At 43.2% G+C, this 21,833-nt stretch overlaps 3 protein-coding genes across 3 annotated transcripts in view; 1 reads left to right on the top strand and 2 right to left on the bottom strand.

Annotated features, from left to right (window-relative positions):
• Positions 1-5,931, bottom strand: part of kcnq1.2 (potassium voltage-gated channel, KQT-like subfamily, member 1.2) — a 138,682-nt gene extending 132,751 nt beyond the window's left edge. Inside the window, exon 1 of the mRNA XM_062547918.1 lies at positions 5,561-5,931. Within this exon, the coding sequence (XP_062403902.1) occupies positions 5,561-5,931 (371 nt within the window). The remainder of the gene's footprint in view (positions 1-5,560) is intronic.
• Positions 5,932-9,198: 3,267 nt separating this feature from the next.
• On the top strand, positions 9,199-18,690 carry mrps35 (mitochondrial ribosomal protein S35). The gene is made up of 8 exons (XM_062548227.1): positions 9,199-9,374; positions 9,750-9,793; positions 9,918-10,085; positions 10,368-10,428; positions 10,588-10,727; positions 14,811-14,920; positions 15,010-15,079; positions 18,167-18,690. The coding sequence occupies exons 1-8, from the start codon at positions 9,239-9,241 to the stop codon at positions 18,440-18,442; spliced, it is 1,005 nt and encodes a 334-aa protein (XP_062404211.1). The 5' UTR covers positions 9,199-9,238; the 3' UTR covers positions 18,443-18,690.
• Positions 18,691-19,518: 828 nt separating this feature from the next.
• Positions 19,519-21,677, bottom strand: LOC134094407 (MANSC domain-containing protein 4-like). The gene is made up of 3 exons (XM_062547917.1): positions 21,458-21,677; positions 21,069-21,203; positions 19,519-20,786 (listed from the first exon to the last, which is right to left on the bottom strand). The coding sequence occupies exons 1-3, from the start codon at positions 21,675-21,677 to the stop codon at positions 19,894-19,896; spliced, it is 1,248 nt and encodes a 415-aa protein (XP_062403901.1). The 3' UTR covers positions 19,519-19,893.
• Positions 21,678-21,833: the final 156 nt, after the last annotated feature.

Genomic DNA, 21,833 nt, shown 5'->3' with positions numbered 1-21,833 from the left:
TATCAATCCCTTCAGGTAGGAAGGTCTTTCAGAATTAGCCAAATGAGGGATTTTCAGTGATGCTGTATAGTTGCCATATTGTCTCATGCCAGGATTAACACAGTTTGGGGTTTTTGTTAAGCTCAATATCCATTTCCTCATGCGTCCTAGTTGTGTGCAGGTATAATGTCCATAGTTACTGCAATGTGTTGACATGTTTTCAGTCAATAACATTTATGAAGCATCTGGAGAAGGCTTGAAGTTTCCAGGGGCATGCAAGCTGAAAATAAATTAATCCTTTAATCCCCTCATATCATATGAGTATGTGAAGCTTTTATTAAAGCTGAACGAGTAATCACGGCGCTTGCCAATTGTATCAGGAGCACGTAATGCTAAAACAGGTAACCTCTGTGATATGACTGTGCGGAACATAGCCTTTACCACAGAAAGAAAGTATCGACACTATCAACACTACTAAAATTGAATTTGATTGTAAATATTTAGGATAACCAGTTGATTTGAATTAATCCTGCATCTTTCTCTTATACGGTTAAGAAGAGTGAAAATACATAACATACTTTCCCACCGAGTTTTAAACTTGGATTTTGCCAAATTTCTTCAGGTATGAAGTCCATACACATGGGGGGTTATACTGTACATGGGAATGCATTTCTTTTCTTCATTCTTTTTGTCTGATTAAAGTATGATCTGATTATGACCTATTGGGCCATTGGGTACTGCGGTTAATACACATGTGTACTTTTTTCACTTTTTTCAAAAAGCATCCAACACTGAATAGTGAGATGTTAAGAGCGGTTTGTAAATGTTGAGAGATCGTTTGGTCAGGAATAATAGACAGTCATTTTTTTGTTGAAGGATCTGGTAGTCTGGCAGGCACTCCCTGTAATTAAAGACCACCCTGAGAGTGACTGCTAGCCACTGCACAGCACAGCACAGCACACACCTCCTGACTGATTTGGTTTTATCAACACAGTTCCTGGGACTCTACCAAATGAAAACACAAATCCTAAAAAGGTCACACGCCAAAACAATTCCAATCACCTCCCAGGTCTGCAGGCTGTTAATCGGTCTCCCACTGTGTAAAGAGATACAATTACAGAAAATACAAGCTCTGCCAGGCCTGCACTGTCATCCCTGGTCAGTAGTTACAGTCCTGGAGAGCAGACCAGGTCACCCCATTAAATACCCTGACTTGGGGACAAACATCCAGGGATTTGACTAAAGCCAAACAGCTGGCGGTTTATCCAGAATTATCGGCTGGATTCTCACCCACCTCATCCAGATCCTTACTCACTTATTTCTGCTTCCATTCTACCCTCCGACCATTCACATCCCCCCCCCCCCCCTCCGTCTGCAATTTTAAACCTGGTGCTTGGGATATATACTTAAGGAAGCTCAGGCCCTGCTGGTTTGGAATTTTTCAAGTATGTAATTTGTAAAACGGCAATAAAGCTGTGAGAGAAAAGCACAGCAGCTGGAAAAGACTGAAAGTGGTAGTAGTATTGTGCATGTACTCCACATGATTATATGCTTCATTTCAGAATTGCTATATTGAATCCAAGCTGCCTATTGAGAATTAATAAAAAAAAAATAAAATAAAATAAAATAAAAAACTGCTGAGATACACCTACACTATCTACACGCCTTGGTGGGAAATCCTTATCCAAATGAGCAAACGCCTGGACATTTGACAGCATCCTTTCATTACATCACAACATTACTTGGAAATAGCCTGCTATGTGTGTTAAAACGTCCATATTCCTGGTGGCGGCAGCGGCCACTAATCCCGTCTGCCTGTTTGAAGCTGGAGCCAAAGCCAAAGCCCCTCCTAGCGGGACGCTGCCACACCATGAGGCACTGCCGTCTGTCAGGGTCTGAGCCACTGGCCACCCATTTGGCAGGAAAACCTGGAGCGTCCATCAAGGAAAAAGCCATTAGCAGCTTTCGCAGGGTTCACCCTAAGCTATGGTGTATAGGCTGCTTTCTCATAAAGTCCACCCAGAGACATCTTATTTCAGATAACGATTCTTAGTGCCATGTAAGAGGCCATGTTATGCAATGTCACAACCGAAAGTGGTGAGGCTGAGAGATTTGAGATGGAGTTATTAGTAAGGTCAAAAAGCTTGTTTTAGGCAAGCTTTGACCTTTTGGCGACATGCTTCCCCCACATGTTGCAGCATACTATCAAATGAATAATAATAAATAGCCTACATGTTCACCAGTTCTTTTACCATGGTACGTATAAAATTCTGAACTGTCTGTATTAAATGCGATGAACTGTTGTTTATTAAGACTACAGGATTACAACATCCACTAGATACAGTATGTGTATTTAAAAAGTCACATATAAAGCCATATCTGCAAATGGTGTGTGGTTATGCAGTCTTGCTAATGCATGTTAAATCCTTGCCATCCATCCACACTGCTAACATACCATCACATTTGCCACTGACCATTTAAAGACAAAGTCTTTCAACAATTATAAAGGGTTCTTTACAACCACCATCTCAATGAAAGCTTTAGGAGAAGGTCACAGTGTCATGCATCTCTAAAGTCTAAACTCTTTGAAGCTCTTTCCACTGAGCCCATGGAACAGAATTTGGCCCTGTTGGCTTTACCAGGGATATCATTTATTAATGGCAGTGGTTTCCAGGAAGTGGCCTACAAGTGGAAAAACGAGACTAGGAACACAATCCCTCCTCAAAAAAAAGCCATGAGCCGGAGAAATCTACTCTTCTGTCAGATGGGAAGCATGTATACTAAGATCGAGATTCTACATCCGAGCATACCAACTTAGGAAGATGCTGCTTCTTACAACATGTTCCTTATTGTTTTTGATAAAACAGGTATTGACAAAGACAGGGCTAATGTCCGCATACAAACAAGTAACTCAGTCATTGAAGCCTTTACTGGGCCTACTTTCTACAGGCTGATCGAACACGATCCCACCACCAGTGGAATACTTATCATACAGTATACCATAGGTTCAATGTCCATAAGCATCCTTATAAGGATTATACTATGGCATCTACTGACATTTACTGTACATTTTCACTAAGCCGATCTTTTTAACATACTATAGATTAGAAATATCACTCAATCTCCTCAAAGATAAAAGCATAGTGCGGCGGGATCAAAGCACAACATCACTGTCACCTCTGCTGACCCCGGAGAGAGATGAAACCTGAGGACAATTTCTAAAGTGCAGCATCAAAAGACTAAATATACCAAAGTGTTGGCAAAGTTGTTTTCAAATTGTGACAAAGCTTTTTGTCAGCTTAGCCTGTGAAAGAAAACACTCACGCATCAGATGGGGATCAGCTTTCTGGCGATTTTAGTCAGGCTAAGATACAAGCCTGTGTGTTAAACAGATGCGTCAAACTTGCATGTTACATAAAGCAGCCAAATGTCATTGAATGCTTGACAGTTGCACGACATCATCTCTCCTCGCAGGAAATCTGGCCCCACTGGTTGACTGTCTGGAGCGCCTGGCACCTGAGTAAGCCATCGTTACATTGTGCAACATCCTTTCCAAGCACCTGCCCATCCTGCACACCCTGTTGCTCAAGGGCCTTCTCTTCCTGACACGACTGTCCTTATCTCTGCACTTCCTCTGACCTCTCACTATCAGACAGAGAGGGAGATGGTGATGATGGCGGCAGTGCAGCGAGGATGTTTAGAAAAGGTGAACTCCCTCTTCAGTATGGTATTTTATTTGGATTCAGATATAGTGCAATGCTGTACTAAACCCTGTGCCATCCAGCTAGCCAGTCAGTCAGCTGCAGTCAGTGACCGAGGAAAGAAAGCCAGAGGCTGATAACCATCGACACGAGAGACTTACTTAAAGGAGCTTGACACAAGGTTCAGGTTTTCAGCATCATGCAGGAACACTCAAGCCCCAATTACAGCGGGCAGAGATTAACAGGAAGCAATGCCGACATAAATACCTACAACACAACTCATACCTGCCTGGGCAGGCTCTACAGCCTGGGGCCAGCAATGGGATATTTCGACTGTATTTTACATCTAAGGGTAATCATTTTATCCCAGCAGTGTCCCAGTATAGTGGTGACCTATGATGTCTATTGTATATGCCCTGCCTTTATATGGCTGGTGTAAGCATTTCCAACGTTACAAATATGTCTCCGGGAAGCTGGGTTATAATCTAACCCACGGTTATCTTGTGATCCCACTCTTTGGCTAATCATTCTCGTGCTCATTTCCTGTCTCTACAGCCCTGCCACATTGCAGGTTGGAAAATCCCCAAAAATAATTGATAATTCAGATTAATTCCTTTTTTAAATGATCTAACAACTAAAGGCACAGGCCAACTGCACTGTGAAAATCCCACTGTGCAAAGCCTTCTGTTCTCTCTCACGTCTGGATCCAGAAAAGCACTGTATCGGTGGTGTGTGGATGCTCTTGACTGTTGACCACCACAACTGAATATCACTGCCACACAATAGCACTGACATGGCTTTTTAATTCAGCCATACTGATTCAAAACTAAGTAATCTTCCAACTGGAAATTGCTTGGGCAGATTTTCTGGCATCACTTAGATTGAAATCTTCTGTTTGTGGCATTTCGTGCTGAAGAGATATGGACAGAAAAAAAGTGATTATTTAAAGACACTGTATGTCGCTGCTTTCATAACGTGGAATTAAGCAACAGAACTTAGATGGTATGACATCATGACACACAGTTTTATGAAAGGAGCAGACTGTGCAATCTAGCATCTACATGTAAGTGCAATTGATTCTTTAAAACAAACTCCTGCTTGAACTTGAACGTACATGTCACAAGAAAATGTTTCATGCATGAGCCAGCTGATCCCTTGACTGTGGTGTGGTCAGACAGGCAGCAAGGTGTGCTTAACAGGATCTTGTTGACCTCCTTTGTGGAGCCTTAGACCCATCAAGATGACCAGGCCTAAGATGTCTCTCCTTTAGTTACTGGGAACAAACCGATATTCTTTACACCGTGTGCCTTAGCTGTAATTAAATCATCAGCAGGAATGCTGACACAAGCACCTCTTGACAATGAGAGCAAAGCAAATGCTCGCTAGGAGACCAAAACATGGTTGCAACCAAGCAAATTCAATGCAAAGCAAAAAAAGAAGTCTACCCTACGTCCTACGTCTTTGTTTTCTCTCTACCTGTACATACATAATGAAAACAATCTGATGGTAAATTAATAAAAATGGACATGAATGCAATTGAGAGGATTGCACTGAAGAACTGGGATGGAGAGGGGAAACTACAGTAGTACCATTTTATATCTGAAACTTCAGTTCAATATTGATCTTAGTTCATACTTCACATGCATTAATTCAATAGCCCTCACTGTCCCTGCCCTCCTACAAATTGGGAAAAACCAGGCCTAGATATTTTATTCACACAGCAAATATACTTATTATTCTTCAAATAATTAGTAATATTAGTAATAATGGATTATCTCCAAGCCAATCATTAGGCCTTCCTTTTTTGAAAAATGGAAACACAACCACACCTGAAGAGAAGCATTGAAAATTAAAGAGTGAGTGGGGGGATAACTACTCACACAAGGAAGTGGTAGAGGAAGCATCTCAATCCAGCAGGTCTCTCTAGGAAGTTGTAGACATCCCCCTGCATGCTAGTCTTAGTGAGGTAGGGGCTGGGGAAGTGTTTGGGTGAGCAGACCCCTCGCGGCTCACCGGGCTGGCTGCTGGCGGGCTGGCTGTCGATCTGCAAGGCTTGCTCCTTTGTGTCACTCTGCTCCCTGTCGGGAATGCCTGATCCATTATTCACCGCAGGGTCCAGTTCCAGTGAAACAGGAGAGTAGCGCGTGCTGTCAGTGGCCCCTGGCTCCTCCGCGCTGCGCGTAGGGCTCAGCAGGGCACTGGCGTGCCCGTTGGGTCCGGACGCCTTGACCACGGCGATGGCGGTTGCCATTCCCTCGCTGCCACTGCCGCCACCACCACCGCCACCACCGCCACCACCACCACCGCCGCTGCTCAGTCTGCGCCCCCGGCACAGCAGATGCACCGGGTGTCCCCGTCGCTCTGCCACGCTGCCCATCGCGGAGTGCAGAGACGGCCTGAGCTGAGCTGAGCTGAGATCACAGGGGTGGCGTGCAAATGCAGATGGTCCAATGAGGAAAACCAGCAGAATCTCAAGGACAGAGCAACCTGGAGAGTAGTAGAGGGGGAAGAAGTCGGGATTCCATTGTTAAACCATCTTGTCAGTTCAACCTAAAAAGCAGCAGTTGAATGGCCGACTGCTTAAGTTTAGCAATAAAAAACAATGGAAAACAAATCAACAAAATCCATCATCCATCAAAATACTACAAACCCTAGTCTGAATTAATCTACTTCACACGCCATTTAGGCAGTTATCTGAAAAACAAAACAGCAACAGAAGAAGTTCCTCCTCTAAATACTCACGCCTACAAAAGCATACAGATTTGGAAAGATTAAACTCATTATCTTCTTTGTCTTAGTCAGTCAAAAAAGAAAGGACATCCCCAAACATCACTCAGCTGTTATGTAAAATTCACCAACTGAGTGTCCTTAAGTTGAGAAGCATCTTACGCAATAGCCAACCTCCTACAGCTCAATCACCTCCACCCAATACCTGGTTAAAAGATTACACGTTGTACTTTTTAAGTAAAGGGCACGATACTCATTAAGGCTCAGATAAACCTCCACAGGAATTCTATACCATCAATATTGCAAGACGGACATGGGAGGGATTACCGCTGTAATTTGGAAACCTGAAGTGAATGTTAGAGCAGTTTTCTCGCGGACTTGCTGTTGGTTTATGTGGACAGTGATGTTATTAAAGTGATGTGCTTGTTTCCATGTATTAAGAGCGCTTTGATTGTGAAAACATATGAGTGTAAGTTCCCATTTCAGATCTAATTGGATTGGGTCCTTGTGTTTGTTGTGAATAGCAATGATGGCCATAATATCTGGAATAACTGGAAGATATGACACGGCACAAACAATGCTATTTATTTACATTACATTACATTTCCCTCACGGATAAATGTAAAGGCACTTGAATACCAAGCAGGTCTGGTCCCCTTGGCAGGCCTCACTAACCAAATGTGACAGACAATTATATGGTGGAGAGTCAAATACCCAGTTAATAAGGTCAAGCCTTTCCCTTAAAGGCAGCGATCCATCGCTGGAAAAGTGGCTAACAGTTGCTTGGTAGAGTGATAGGAAACAAGTCTTTGTGAGCCAAAGGCAGCACCGAAACAGGAGCCAGCTCCACAGCACATGTCTGTCGTTCAAGGCAGCAGATGTGCTGACAGCCTTTGCCATGGCTCTGTCCCATAGATTAAGTTTCTCTGCTCTCCGAGCCAAACTGGATAGTCATAGACCAAAACAATGGCTGTCACTGAGAAGCCCACGAGCAGGGGGGGTGGGGGGGGGCGAGGGGGGGAGTCAGATCTGCCAAAATGGTGCCTAATAGCAAACTCTTGCATCGATCAATGGCTGAAATATATTAATGCACGCATGCACATTCAATCATACAGTATTTAGGCCTACTTCACTACGCAACACAATCCACTCTACAATTATGAGTTAATTGCAAAATGCTCATAATGATGATGATAATGATGATGATAATGACTCATTCAGAAAATGGGTCATGCCCTATTGCAACAAAATGTCCAATTCCGTCATCTTTCTCAGACCATATTTCACTCTTTTTCAAAATTCTCTCCATTTTTATGGCACTCTGAAGCACCCTCTGAACTGACATGTAGTTAGGCACATACTATTCTGCTCTCATTTATTACAAAAATGCGGTAAGTATCATAAACCAAATCATTTGAAAAATAAAAAAAAGTAATCACAGGTCTAGACCACATATTGGTAGATACGTAAAACACTGCATAGTGTATGTGTAGTTTCACAACAACTGTCAACAATAGCCTGCAATATGCCATTAAATGACTACGCCAAATGCAAGTGGGCAAAATTAATTTACATAATCTTTCAGAGATAAAAAAATATATTTGGTATATAAATCATAAATCTAAAACATTTAACTTGACAAAAATATAGCCACGTTAAAACTGACTGAAAATTACAGTAGCCTTTTCAGAGAAATTTGGAAATAATATCTTGCTATGACCAACAAGTGTCTCAAGTCAAAAAACACATTATACATGTATATCATTTTAACCAACGTCAGGCAACATTTTTGCTTCAACGTTACTTTGTTTCTTGTCTAGCCTAATAGGTTGTTTCTTTCGACTGTGCTTCAAGTTCCACACTGGACGCATAGACTAAGTGACAGGACAACTTTTCCGGAGTAATGTAGCTAACATGCTATGAAAGGGTATTCAAAACGTACACTGAAAGTAGACTAAACGAAGAGAGACATGAAATGAAAAGATTCTCAAATTAAAAACTCACGTATCCGGAAGAATTCGGGCACACGCCGTTAGCATTCCCACCTGTCAAGATGAATGTTAGAATTCGCAGGACTTGCTTTGACAGACGCCAGGATAACATGAAATGTTAACAAATATAGAGAAAGTTATTGACATGGTGACTTCCATTCCAGTGACTTCCATTTCAGAAATGGAGACTTCTGTTGGTCTTCCCCTGTTAGTGATGTTTACTTGTCCATAAGCGCAACTGCAGCAGGTGATGCTTCTTCAGCACAGCACGTGCGAAAGGTCTGCTGTCATCCCGCGCTTCTTGCTTGTCCATCTGCGCGTCACCACAACAGCAAAGGAAAGGCATATCAGATGGAGCAGGGGCACCCGGCAGTTATCTCTCTGCTTACTATATTAAAAAAAAAAAAAAAACAGAGGAAAGGATTACCAACATTATCATGAGTATGACGTAGGCTAAGTCACCGATCATGTATTTTGTCAATCACGCTTATAGCCTACTACAATGCAGTAGGCCTATCCTGTCAGCTGTTATATCTTTCTAAACTATCTCAAAGTGTTTTTCTTACAAACTTATGAAAATAAGGTGCATGTTCACTGACAGCAAATAATGCCTTAGTCATAAAAAATGCACGCCATAATTTTAAACGCATGAAAATGGCATTACTGTGCATTCGTTTTCTGTGCAAGTCACTTTTAATAGTTATTATTTTCAATTTATTTATCACCATCCGTAAAAACCATAGGGTAAAAACCCGTGCCAGTTGATAGTGGTCCGTCTATAGTGTGACGAAGTATGTCCCTTCGTTCGTACCGTAGTTCCTCACTCAGCTTCTTTCCAACATGTCTGCGTCCACAATGTGCACCACAGCGTTGTCCTTTACGCGGGCAAGCGGTCACTGCTTAACTAATTATGCATTCAATTTATTGGGCAGAGGAGCTTCTTATTCAACAGCGTTATCTGGGACCAATGCCAAAGGTATCACTTTGATTATATACATTATGTGTCATTGTGTCATTGATCCTTTTTCGCTTAACAAAACGCTAGTTAAGTAACTTAGCTAGCGCGCTAACATCTGACGTTACCTGTATGGCTGTCAACAAAGTTAGCTGCTCCAGCGAGATGAGTTATGCAGCATTATGCGGTCACGGAAACAAGTGACATGGTACCACGCATAGAGGGCTGGTTTTTGACCCGTTTGTGAAAATTAGACAGTCAAGAAAAATCATTTAACACACTCGTGAGCAAATGTTAGTATTATGGTCCATACAGCAATTGCAATGACTTAACAAGCTGGTTGACAATGCTATAGAGACTTGTGTCTTCTTGGTTTTAACATTTTCTTTCTTTCAGGCTTCCCAGACAGACCCAGAGGACCAAGAAAGCCAAGGCGAGATGTAAGTAGCTGCTATCCATATTCCTTTATGTTTCACCTTTTAATTAAGCAGTGGGGCACAACTTAGTCCCTCCTTCACACTGCACCAGAAGTGCTCTACCTTTCTCACATCTCCATTCCAATAGCCTGGAGAACCTAGAACAGAGAAGATGTCAGAAGACCAAGACTGGACAGCAGTGTACCCATCTGCAGCAGTGTTTAAGCCTTCAGCTGTACCCTTACCTGTGAGGATGGGTTACCCAGTGAACAGAGGTGTACCTCCAGAGAAGAAGGGCAACTTGGAGCTCATTAAGGTACAACTAGTAACATTCTGTCACATACATTTTAATGTCTGCACACTAGAATGATCTCTATTGAACATTCATGGGTCCTTGTATTTTTTTCGAAACATATTGGTAGTATTGCATTGTTAGCATCCAATTTGAGTTGAAGGTTTTGCATGTTATGTACACCTGCATTTACATATGAGTGTCAGGTACCATATGGCCGGTCGCAGCTACCTGATCAGTGATTTCTACATGTTCTAATAACATATGTGAATGTAACATGTTTTTTTGTGGGATTTTTCCCCCCAGATTCCAAACTTCTTGCACTTAACACCTGCTGCCATTAAGAAACACTGTGAGGAATTAAAACGTAAGAGAATTTTCTGAATTGTCAGTATAAAAAAATGCTAACTTAGCCATACTAGTAAATATGTGTACCTTTCCTTCACATGCAAGCATTTCTTACAAGAACAGAAACGCAATGTTGAGTTAACAATATTTATGAATGTTTTGTGTAATCTCTCCAAAGCCTTCTGCACGGAGTGGCCTGCTGGTTTGGACTCTGAAGCTGCTAGTGAAAAACATTTTCCCATACAAGTAGAGAGCAAAGAATTTGTGTCTGCTGGGACTTCACTGAGGAATCCAAAAGCCCGTGTAGTCACACTCCGAGTAAGTGTCCATGAGGGAGGATGTGGGAATATGTGTACTTTAACAAAATTCTGCTTTGATATCAATTAATATGTGGGTTTGACATCACATTGTGTACTGTAGGTAATTTTCTACGTACCTTCAAGGCGCTTCACATGTAGGGGGCTCTCACCACCACCCAAACCTTGATGATGGCGGTAGTGTTTTAGTGTACTCATCAGACATCTTTCTGGTGGAATGGTGATTGTACAATTCTGATTGGATTTTGTTAAATAATGTCAGAGGTTCTCATTTATTCTATTACACAAATATACACCATTCAGATCACATAGAACGGAGCTACAGTAGCTCCAGGGTTTTAAAAGCATTTTTTTGTGCTTAGTTGTATAATGAAAACACAATTTTGATAGCTATCTGTGTGTGTTCACTTCTGGGTACTTACCTATTAGTTTGGTAACCATAACCATACTATTTGTCTTTAGAACACTAAACATATTGGACGTGCCTAATGTTGAGTTACTCCAGTCTAGAGTTTTTGAGGTTCATCACTTGTATGATCTATAGTTATTGTCTATTCAAAAGTAAGGTGACTGTTTCAAAGTTAACTTAAAGGAGAAGTTCGGTGTGAAATTGACCTTAGCTGTACTGAAAGATGTTGCCGAGTACTTGCATGTGTCCAATAGGCACCTTCGCTCACCCCCTAGCATTCCGAATTACACCGTTATCAGCCGAGCTTGCAGTAGGCTTGCAGCGACCTGTTGGGCATAACATAGCCTATGCAGCTAAATTCCTATTTTTAAACCATTAAAAAGGTTCCAAGTAACTCCACACTGCATTGGTAGATGCATCTGAGGGTCCTGTCAGGGTCCTGACATTTAAAACGAGATACTGAGAATTTTGGAAGTGCACAGAAAGTTTATTTTAAAAGACTGTTTATACAAGCAGTACCTTCATAGAATCTCTCCGCTGACCGCCATCTTGTAATGAAGTCGCGATAAGTCGACTGATGAGCACAAACGAACAGGAAGGACATGGGAACATATCGCAAACCTTTTGAGCTTCGTTGATACCGTGTACTCATCATGCTCATGTAGACAGTATAACTATATATTTCCTATGGAATTACTTTTGCAATCTGTTCCCATGTCCTTCCTGTTCGTTCGTGCTCATCAGTCGACTTATTGCGACTTCATTACAAGATTCTACGAGATTCTTTGAAGGTACTGCTTGTATAAACAGTCTTTTTAAACTAGAAATGTGCATGTCCGAGGACTTGCGAGAGTGGGCTAACGTAGCAGTCTTGTAAACTCCCAACTAGATTCGACTGGAACTTCACAAGTGGTGCTACGTGAGAACTTTGCGCCTAGCTAGCGGTGCTTCGTCGGCGATGAGGCTGAATATAGTTCCAAGTAAAGATCTGCCCAGGTAATAGTCTCGTTCGATTTTGCATTATGATTTGTACTCGTTTTGAACACACGGCTCCCAAGATATATTTAGAAAAAAATGTAGACGTCTCGGTCACTTTTTTGGAGGACGTGCTCACTGACACCCTTCATCTACAGCAACTGTGCTAAGCTAAAGCTAACATCGCTGCTCCCAAAGCAGGAGAATGCCCGGACGGATTTTAACCGGGTTTTTTTCACTGTTCTAACTCTGGGGGTGACCGAGACTAGCTTAATTTCATTTTTGGGTGGCGTATTCCTTTAAAAATAGCGATTTAGCTGCATACATCATATGGCCAACAGGAAGCTGCAAGCCTACTGCAAGCTCGGCTGAAAACGGTGTAATTCGGAATGCTAGGGGGTGAGCGAAGGTGCCTATTGGACACATTTAAGTTCTCTGCAACATCTTTCAGTACAGCTAAGGTCAGGTTGCTTGCACCTCTAAGAGGTCTGTTGCGTATGATTGTGTGCCTCTTTCCTGAACGTGTCTTGTCTGTTTTTGCGTCAATGAATCGTTGTGACGTTGAATAATGAAAAAAGACCCAAATTATTATTATTCCAATAATAATCTGGAATGACAGATATTGGAATAATATTGGAATAATCTGTCATTCCTATCATCTGTCATCTGTCATTCCTATCAGAAAAAAACCTAAAATAATGTTTGATATGACCTCATCAATCAAAGTGCAGCTACATGTGGGCTCTGTGAGTTATTGATTCAGGCAGCATGTTTCTTCACACCCAACATTTTGAACAGTGTTAATTGTTTTCATCCTCAGTTTTGCAAGTAGGGACAATAGATTGGTTCATATATCTGACTTGAACATGAATCAAACACCATCTGCTCCACTGGCACTTGCCAGAAGATTGCGACCCCGATGCAGGAATTGTTTCAACCATTAATCCTGATGGATTAGTCTAGGATTTTGGGGCGTGGAGAGGAGGGGGGTTGATCAGAAGTCAGATTGTAGGATAAATCCCACAGGAGCAAGAGGGCCAGGCCCCCACTGAAACACTTAGAACTGCTCAGCTCGGTCTAGCAAAGCTGTCACTGAAAACGGCATCCTTAGTACTTCGGGACCAATCACATGCACACACCTGGCTGGCTCCACGCAAATAGACTTGCCCTCCCTCATCCATAGGTTTGCACGACTGTGTAGGGTGTAGATTCTGCTGTCACAATCCCCAGGCATATGTATGCTGTAATCCCTTTTGTTTTCCCTCCCCAGGGAGAGCACTTACCGCTCCACTAAGCTGTGGAATCCCTGTAAATAAGTTTTCAACTCATCAGGGATTTATTGTATGGGTCAGGGTTGGCCTAACAATGGGCTTATGGATGACCTGTTGACTATTTGTGTACAGGTCTGAAGAAGAGGGAAAACTCATATACCTATTCATCATAAGACAGATGATGTATTGATTTTATAATATACATGTACAGTATACATAATCATGACATCTCTGACATTGCCAGTGCACGCTCAGGATGATCTGGTATTGCACTATGTAAGGGATAATGTATAGGACGCACTATGGAACTTTATTGTGTCAGGCATGAGCATCACCCTGAGTGTTGTATAGCCTGATGTGGTTCAGTATAGAGAACCACCTGCTGCCTGGCACCATCCTTCATGTAGGGGAGATGAGCCTGGCTGATCTGCCACAGCTTATTAACCTGGTTATCACCAGACCAAGCTCAATCTTTTATGTCTGGGGAGTCTGCTCTGTATTTTATACTGCACAAGAGGTGTGATGCATTTGGATAGTCCTTCAACCAGTCAGACCAACGATCCTAGTGTGCCAGGTGGATAAGCCAGTTTATGACTGGTCCCCACTAATTTGTAACAGAAGTAGGATAGGAAAATTTGGGGGTTTCCAGCCTGAGTTTCAGGGCCAAATCAAATCACGGGCAGATGGGGCTGGGTTTATAGTCTGGCTATCACCATACTAAGATACATTTTCAAGCTTTTTCTTCTTTTAAGATTGAATATTATTCTGCGATTTATCTCTACTGCATAACAGGCGTGATCAATGGGCATAGTTCAAATGACTCTGTACACTTGGATTGTCCTTCAACCAATCAGACCAACGGGTGCGCCTGGTGGATAAGCCAGTTTGTGATTGGACCCAGCAAACGTGGACAGGAAGCAGGAGAAATAGATGTGCAGGTTTCCAGCCTGAGCTGCAGGGCGAAATCCAAATCGCCAGCAGATCAGGCTGGGTTTACCCAGTCTAACAGCTTATCATAGAGGGGGTGGATGGATGGGAGTGGTGGCCCAGTATGGTGGCCCAGTATCATCATCATCATCATCAACCGTTTTTTATTCAGGGAAAATTGACTGAGCATCAAGCTCTTTTACAGCAATGCCCTGAGTCACAAAACATATAACAACAATAATCAAAATAATAAAACAAGAAAAAGAAAAAGATACAAAAAGCAAATAATTAAACTGACACAAAATAGCCAGGTGCCAGACAGAGCGGCGTATTCGCACAGCGTTCCTGTACAGACATCAAGACACATTAGACAACCACTACAAACATAGCGCATTTCACGTATCACTTCTGTCCCTGGATGGTCCAATTTTAGTCCAACATCAGAGCAGGAATCACATGCATTTTTGTAACCGTATGCCTATTTGTTTTCTGTCCTCTGCAGCTGAAGCTGTCTAGTCTGAATTTAGATGATCATGCAAGAAGAAAGATGATCAAGTTGGTGGGGGACCGATATTGCACGGAGACAGATACACTCACCATTGTCACAGACTGGTAGGCATTCATTAATATGATTTAAAAGCATCCTCATACTTGCGCTACACAGTAACATAATGTTAACATACAATTCTTCCTCTTCTCAGTTGCCCTTTACGACAGCAGAATTATGATTATGCCATGTACCTCCTGACCGTGCTTTATCATGAGTCTTGGGTAAGTGTTCAATTCTCTCATGTCCTTCATGTTCTGTCAAACTTGTCAAATGACGAAACAAGTGTACATCATTGTAGAGACCACGTATGTGCAACCTGATGTCTTAATAGTAGTTTTAATAAACCTCTGAACAAACTAAAATGTAACATTAAAAGACTTGCCTCTTCACATGATCTGTTTCTGAGATCATCATGATAAGAGCATTTGAGTGCACTAATTATATTCAGAATGTCTGGATGAAGCGACGACACTGGAGATGGCCCAGTCTATGTTGGTGGTAGAGTTGGATATACATTAAACGCGTTATGTGTACGCACACAGAAAGCCCTTTATTCTGCCTTTCAGTGCAGGCATGAATATTTCAGCAGGTCCCCCATTCATGTCCTTTGTGGCCCCACTCCCATGAAAGTTTAACTGGGGACGCTGCAGAGGGGAGCTCGTCTTTTCCATGCCAGCCGCTCTCACCTCTTGACCCTCTAGGGGAGTGAAAAGAAATGGCATAGAGTATGAGGTTGAAGTGAGGAGCGGCACAAAACATTCCTACATGTCCTTCCACCATCTTTTTTAATCATCTTAGCAAAAATAAAGGCAATTTCAAAGGTATTAAAATGTAGTAATCGTGATTTTACAAGGTATTCAATGAGTTTTGTAACTATTTTTTTAAACAATGAATAGCAATGAAACAATGACATTGCACTACAAGTTAGCTCTCATGTAGCAAAGTGCTCTGTTTTAACGTACCAAACACCCAGTTAAAGTCAGATGACAAAAATGTGTAGGGCAAAACTTCCGCATTTCAAACTTCTTCGTCACCGTGAGAGTTTTAGGTGCGAATATTCAAAATCCCAATGTTATTTTCCCAAAGGAAAAAATCCCAAGCACCTGGATCTCCTTATACTGTATGTGCAAAGATGACATTTTTTTGTAGATAAACTTCAAATGTCTGTGCAAGTAGGATTAGATGGGTATATCCCCTGATCAATACATTAAAATCACTGCTCCAAAGTTGGCTAAGAAAGGCTTCCCGTATGAAAATCGCTGTGGTGGTGTTTTAAATTTCTTTGAAAAATGTATTGCATTTCACTTCAGGATTTCTGTATACTTATGGTATGCTAGCAGCTAGTACAGTATATGCCTCTCCTCTAGAGCAGCTCCCGATAGACACCACAGTCATCACTCACTTGGTCATTTTCTGATACTAGAGCCATAGACAAATCTGAGTGATGCCTCCTGCTGTGAACCACTCCGATCGCATCCTTCACGCAACTTGAGAATGGAAAGTCTACTGTGAGAGTGAAGGGGGGTGATTTGTGAGCCAAGGCAGCATAAGAACCGCAGTAACATGTCAGAGAAGCTATAGAGTTTACTGCAATTATTCCATTCAACCAGACAGTAACCAAATAGCCATTAAATAATTCAGCCAACACGTCTGAGGTGTTTGTAATTTAAGCAAGGCAATTTTATCATTGGGTCGCTTCTGATTCACAATGCCTGACTAAGGAGTAGAGCGCAGCTCTTAAATGCTAATTAATGTGAAGCAGTGATTACGGTGCAGTGGTGCCTCTGTAAGTGCCCTGACATTTGGATGTATTTACATGACTTAAGATGCGGGATAGCAGATCAAGGGCTTTGTGCTGCTGACCTTTTCTGATGAAAACAGGAAACGGAATCCCGCCACCAAAGGCTGCGACAAGGGCCTGTTAATCCTAGAGTACCTGTGTGGAGATCAATTAGAGTAACAGGCGACCTGCTGTGTGAATGAGCGTTCACCTCCCATGGGCATCAGTGTCTGTTGTGCAGACCCTCTCTTTGCAGCAAAAGTGTAGTTCATTGGGAAAATGCCACAGTTTGTGTTTTGTTTTCTGCAAAAAAGAAAGGGATAAAATAGGAAAAAGGGCACCTCAGTCGGGAAGTGGATCACTGTCCGATGGCCTTTTGCACGCACAAAGGCCAGCACAGTGTTGCCTGCAAGTTGATGGGCGCAGGTAGAGTGACAGTGTGTTGGTCGTGGGGAAGGCGAGCGCACAAAGGGGCCGATTGTTTGCGGGCTGTTGGGGCGATTCTATCTGTGGGCCGCCTTGAAAGCGTCTCCGATGGCTAACACAGCGGTGTGCTAATCTTGCACCGCCGTTCAAGCCAACAGGGAGAAGAGCTCCGGGAGCAGCCATTTCTCCATCAGCACTGGCTTCCACTCGCCAGTATCCCCCTCGTTAAGGGCCACTTCACTCCACCGAAGTCCGCAATTATTCCCTCAGCTTTAAATGTTAAATGGCAATCACTTTGAATTGATTCAGAGTCCTCCAAATTGCCAGTCACTGGAGGCAGAATTGGCTGTTGTCAATGGGCCGGCACAGTTCTAATTGGATTGCCGAGAATTGCCCAAATCGCACCTGTCTGCCTCCATACGACTGAAGGCCGTCACTTTCTGACCGTGGCCCCGAGGTTATGCGGGATAAGAGGAGACGAGAAGAACGGAAGGATTATCTTCGGAGGTCGTGGGGTCAGTCTGGCTCTGAGGAACCCTATAGATGTAATGATCCTCATTAAAGCTAAACACCTGGGCTGTGGAGAGGGCTCTGCGCCGGGAGGGCACGTTATGACGGGCCAGCACTAGGCAAGTCCCCGCACAAAGAACGCTTTTGTCCAGCGGAGAATGTGTGCTGGGGCCTGGAGCAAGCTGTGGAGAGAGCCCCACATATAGCGAAACACTATCACTGTGAGAGGCGCTCTTCTGAGAGTTGAAGCGCTAGCGCGGAAGTGTGCCCTAACACTCTTCATATCGCATGGCCTCACCTTCGCCCCGAGCAGAGTGCCTGATTGGCGTTAGCCTAAAAGGGCCGTCCGACCGCTTCCTTTTTTTGATATAATGATATAAATGTTCAGTAGTCATTCAGGATTGTTTTCATTACCCTTTTATCATACTTTTGTGCATTTCATTAACTTTGATAGATTGTGACGTCTAAAAAGTGTTTGTACACTCTGTATACTATTGCATCTTGCCTTTTAAAGCATGGTCCTATATATTTTATAAGCGTGAAGATGGTACAGTGTTAATTGGATGTGTTGTCTTGCTCTTAACCTATCTAGAAAACAGAGGCATGGGAAGCCGAGAAAACCCGTGAGGACATGGAGGAGTACCATTGGGAGGGCAGCCCGTCCCAGAAGAACGTTCTGGACACGCTACAGCGTATGCGAGCCACCTCGGAAGGCGAGGAGGACCCCAGCGCTGTGCGCGAGGAGCTGCTCGGCCGGCCCGAGGTGCAGGAGTATCGGGACTCGGTCACGCGTCTGAAGAACGAGGGTGGGACGGAGGAGAACATGCTACAGTACCGGGAGGCTGTGAAGAAGCTTTTGAACATCTAACTGACGAGCGCTCCAACCAATGGGCAAAACAGACAAGAACAGACTGGGTTACTGTAAAATGCTTTGGGTTGGAACTGCCTGGTAGTGACTACAGTAAGTGGTTGTAGTCACCATCCCCATTAAGACCAATACTAGGACGTTGTCATTTCAGTTTGGACTGACTGTGGGCAAGGGGTGCCAGAAGTATTCAAAGTGTATACAAATCCCTCATACTGATACATTGTGTATTTAAAATAAATTTCTGTGAAACCTTATTGTGATTAAGTGTTTTTCTGCTCTCGATACTAAGCCAGTGGTCTGAATGGTCATGATGATCCTTTCATTCAGCATGGTCATAAGTATGCTGTGTACACTGCCTATGCTATCTGGTAGTCACTCTCTTGCTATATTGAACAGAGCTCATGTTTCACCTGACCAACACTCTGCTGAAAGGATGCTTTCAGTGATATCTGGTGAAGAATACAAGGCGACCCAAAGTTTCTGTTCTGGCCCATGTAATTCTGGGAGTGGAGAAATGTGATGCCCAATGACGAGGTTTCCGGCACTTTGCTCTCAAAGTCTGCGTGTGAAGACCTTGGCCAGCGTAACCACCACTCCCACTCTTCCCAGTCCGCCTTGGCATTCTGGCACTGCTTTGTGAATAGACCTGGGTTTTGTAACGGTGCCTCGTCTTGCTTGGAAGGCCCCATCTGAGTACTTGGAGCACACACACAGACCACGCTCCATCAAGCCTGCCCTCTTCAGCTTGATCTCACTCCGCTGCATCACCGCATGGGTCAGCCAAGATGAGATCGAATCATCTCTCTGCCTGTAAATGACCACTCAAGAGTGCTACTGACAAGTGGCTGCCTGAAAATCATTAACTCAGAATAATACTTCCCCACCTTGAGACATTGGAATTGTTTTCTCACAACTTGAACTACAGTAGCCATGCAAAATCAATTTTATTTAGAATTTATAAGATTTATTTTTGCTTACAAAGAGAAGATTTATTGCAGGTTTGTGATCTGAAAAGCATTCACTGAATTACACGAGTCTGTAAGATCTGTTACTAAAAGAAACATATCAAAGCCAGAATCTACTACAACATTAGACCACTGAAAGTCAGCATCATTTTTAGGAATACTGTGCAGAGTGCTTGAACTAATCCGTAGGGGCGCTTACAGATTAACGATGTTGGTTTGTTTCTTTTAGACAAATCCTGAAATGTTCCATTGCTTTTCTTGTGATGGTATCAGATTGTTTTAGAATAGTCAGTATATGGTGCAGAAGATTGTCAACACGCACACCCTAAACCCAATTCACCCTTTAATCCTCTGAGGGGAAAGTTTAAAATAATTGTGTCAACAGAGGGGTGGGGAGGGATGTTGAAGGATCTTTAGAGAATGCACAAGTAGAGTGGGCATTTCGAGTCATTCATAGCAGCTTACTATGTACATATGCTATCTGTCTCACAAGCTCTCCCGGACGATAACATACTTGACTAGGCGCATGGAGCCCTTCTTTCCCCTCCAGGATGTCCTGTATCGGCCCTTCTTCCTCCTTCGACCCCTCCAGCTCACAGCCACCACCACACTGCAGCAGCAGCCCACCAGCACAGCCGAACAGGTTGCCGCGGCAATCAGCAGTGTGTTTGCTGCCAGGTGCCACACCGGTGACAAGTCCCCAGATTCCGGAACCTCTCCAGATGTGTGGTTCCGACTGACGTAGCCTTTAGTGTCATTGGGGTACAGCTGGCCACCATCAATGTTGGCAGGAGCAGCCATGGTGGTAGGGTTTCTTGCCTCTGTGAACAGTGGTGATTTGGTTGTAGGTGGTTCAGAAGTTGCATGACGGGTAGGAGGAGTTGTGTGTTGCCGCAATGGGTTTGCGTGCAGGGAAGCTGGTGTTTGATGCGTCGATAATGGGGTCATTTGATGGAGAGATGCTATAATGCTCTGTGGAACTGGAGTTTCATGTTGGGATGTTGGTTTCGTATTGTGCCATGGTGTGGTTAGTTTATGTGGCCCTGAAGTTAATCCTTGGGAAGAAGTTGAGCTTAAAGGCTGGGTCCTCCCACTGGTCAGGGTTGTGGGAGCGATGGAGGCTGTGGAGGCATTGAGTGGCTCCTGTGTGGGTTGTGTATGTCTTGTCGAAGAGGTAGAAACTTTTGTAGAGCTCTGTGGAAACGTTGTTTGCCCTTTAGCTGGTACAGGGGTTGGAGGCTGGATGGGTGGGCGGTTGAACTGGCGCTTATCTGAGGCCAGTGGCTCAGAGGCATTAAGTCTGGAGGAAGCCATGTGTGGCCACAGACGTAGGTTTGTGGTGAAGGATTTGCCAAATACCAAGAGGTCAGGATCCACACCTATGATAAAGACTTGGTCAGGTACCAGTTTATGTTTTTATACACAACACAGTGACATCACACTAAGTAATGCATGTCAGAAAAAGCAAAGAAAAGCAAAGTATAACTCTGCTACAATACTGCTACAATAATTGCTACAATACCGTAAATGAGAAGACCTGGACAAACCGCTCCTATCCCAGTACATGTACAAAAAAGCCTTTCAAAATGAAAGATACATATCCTACTTCAGCAACAACTTACATTAGCAATAGGCCTAATAATACATACAGTTTGGCTCACCTTTTGTGACATTGTATAAGATGGCATTGCGCCTCTGTCGAAGGATGCAGCTTTCTAATGAGGGGCAGTGGAGATGGAAACAGTTGACTGTCTCTTGAGATGTATTGTAGTGGAACACGGCCAGGTTACAGGAGACTGGCGTATGCAGGAGAAAATATGAGTAAATATTCTGAGGGAGAGATCCGACGTATTATACAACACATGCGAGTTAATATGTTGGCACAGTTATAGCCTAAGTCAAATAATAGCTGTAGCCTATGTATAATTTTAAGATGATGTACTGTTCTGTAGGTTTCACTGGCTATAAATAAAGTAGCCTCAATTCGTCATGATAACTTCTCCATACTACACGCAGTTTAGGCTATAGGCTATAACGTGAGTCAACTTACAGTTTCGCGTGAGGCAACATGTTCTGCTGCATTTCAGCGCTGTCTCCTCTTGGTAAAAATTGAGAAGTTGGGCACCTCTTCTTTGAGACTCTTCAACGTCGATATAAAGGCCAGGAAATCGTCTAATCCAACAATTTTTGTAATAAGAGGTTGGAGAGCACTTTGATTCCGTATAACCTATCAAACTCAGAATTGTGAATAAACTCCATGTAACAGTCATTGCGCGCGATTGAATTCACTCCACCGGAGTCATTTTACATGTTAAAAAATAAATGTTCCCGTAACAATTAACTTCTTCCAAAATGTTCTTGGTTGTTGGTCAAGTGGCTTCCTACTGGTCTACAGGTGAGTTAGCTCGTTATCATGCGTGAGAGGA

Source organism: Sardina pilchardus, chromosome 10 (genome assembly GCF_963854185.1).
Source record: "Sardina pilchardus chromosome 10, fSarPil1.1, whole genome shotgun sequence".
In the NCBI taxonomy this organism is placed as follows: domain Eukaryota; kingdom Metazoa; phylum Chordata; class Actinopteri; order Clupeiformes; family Clupeidae; genus Sardina; species Sardina pilchardus.
Note: the sequence above shows the minus strand (reverse complement) of the source record. Positions and strands in the feature narration are given on the sequence as shown.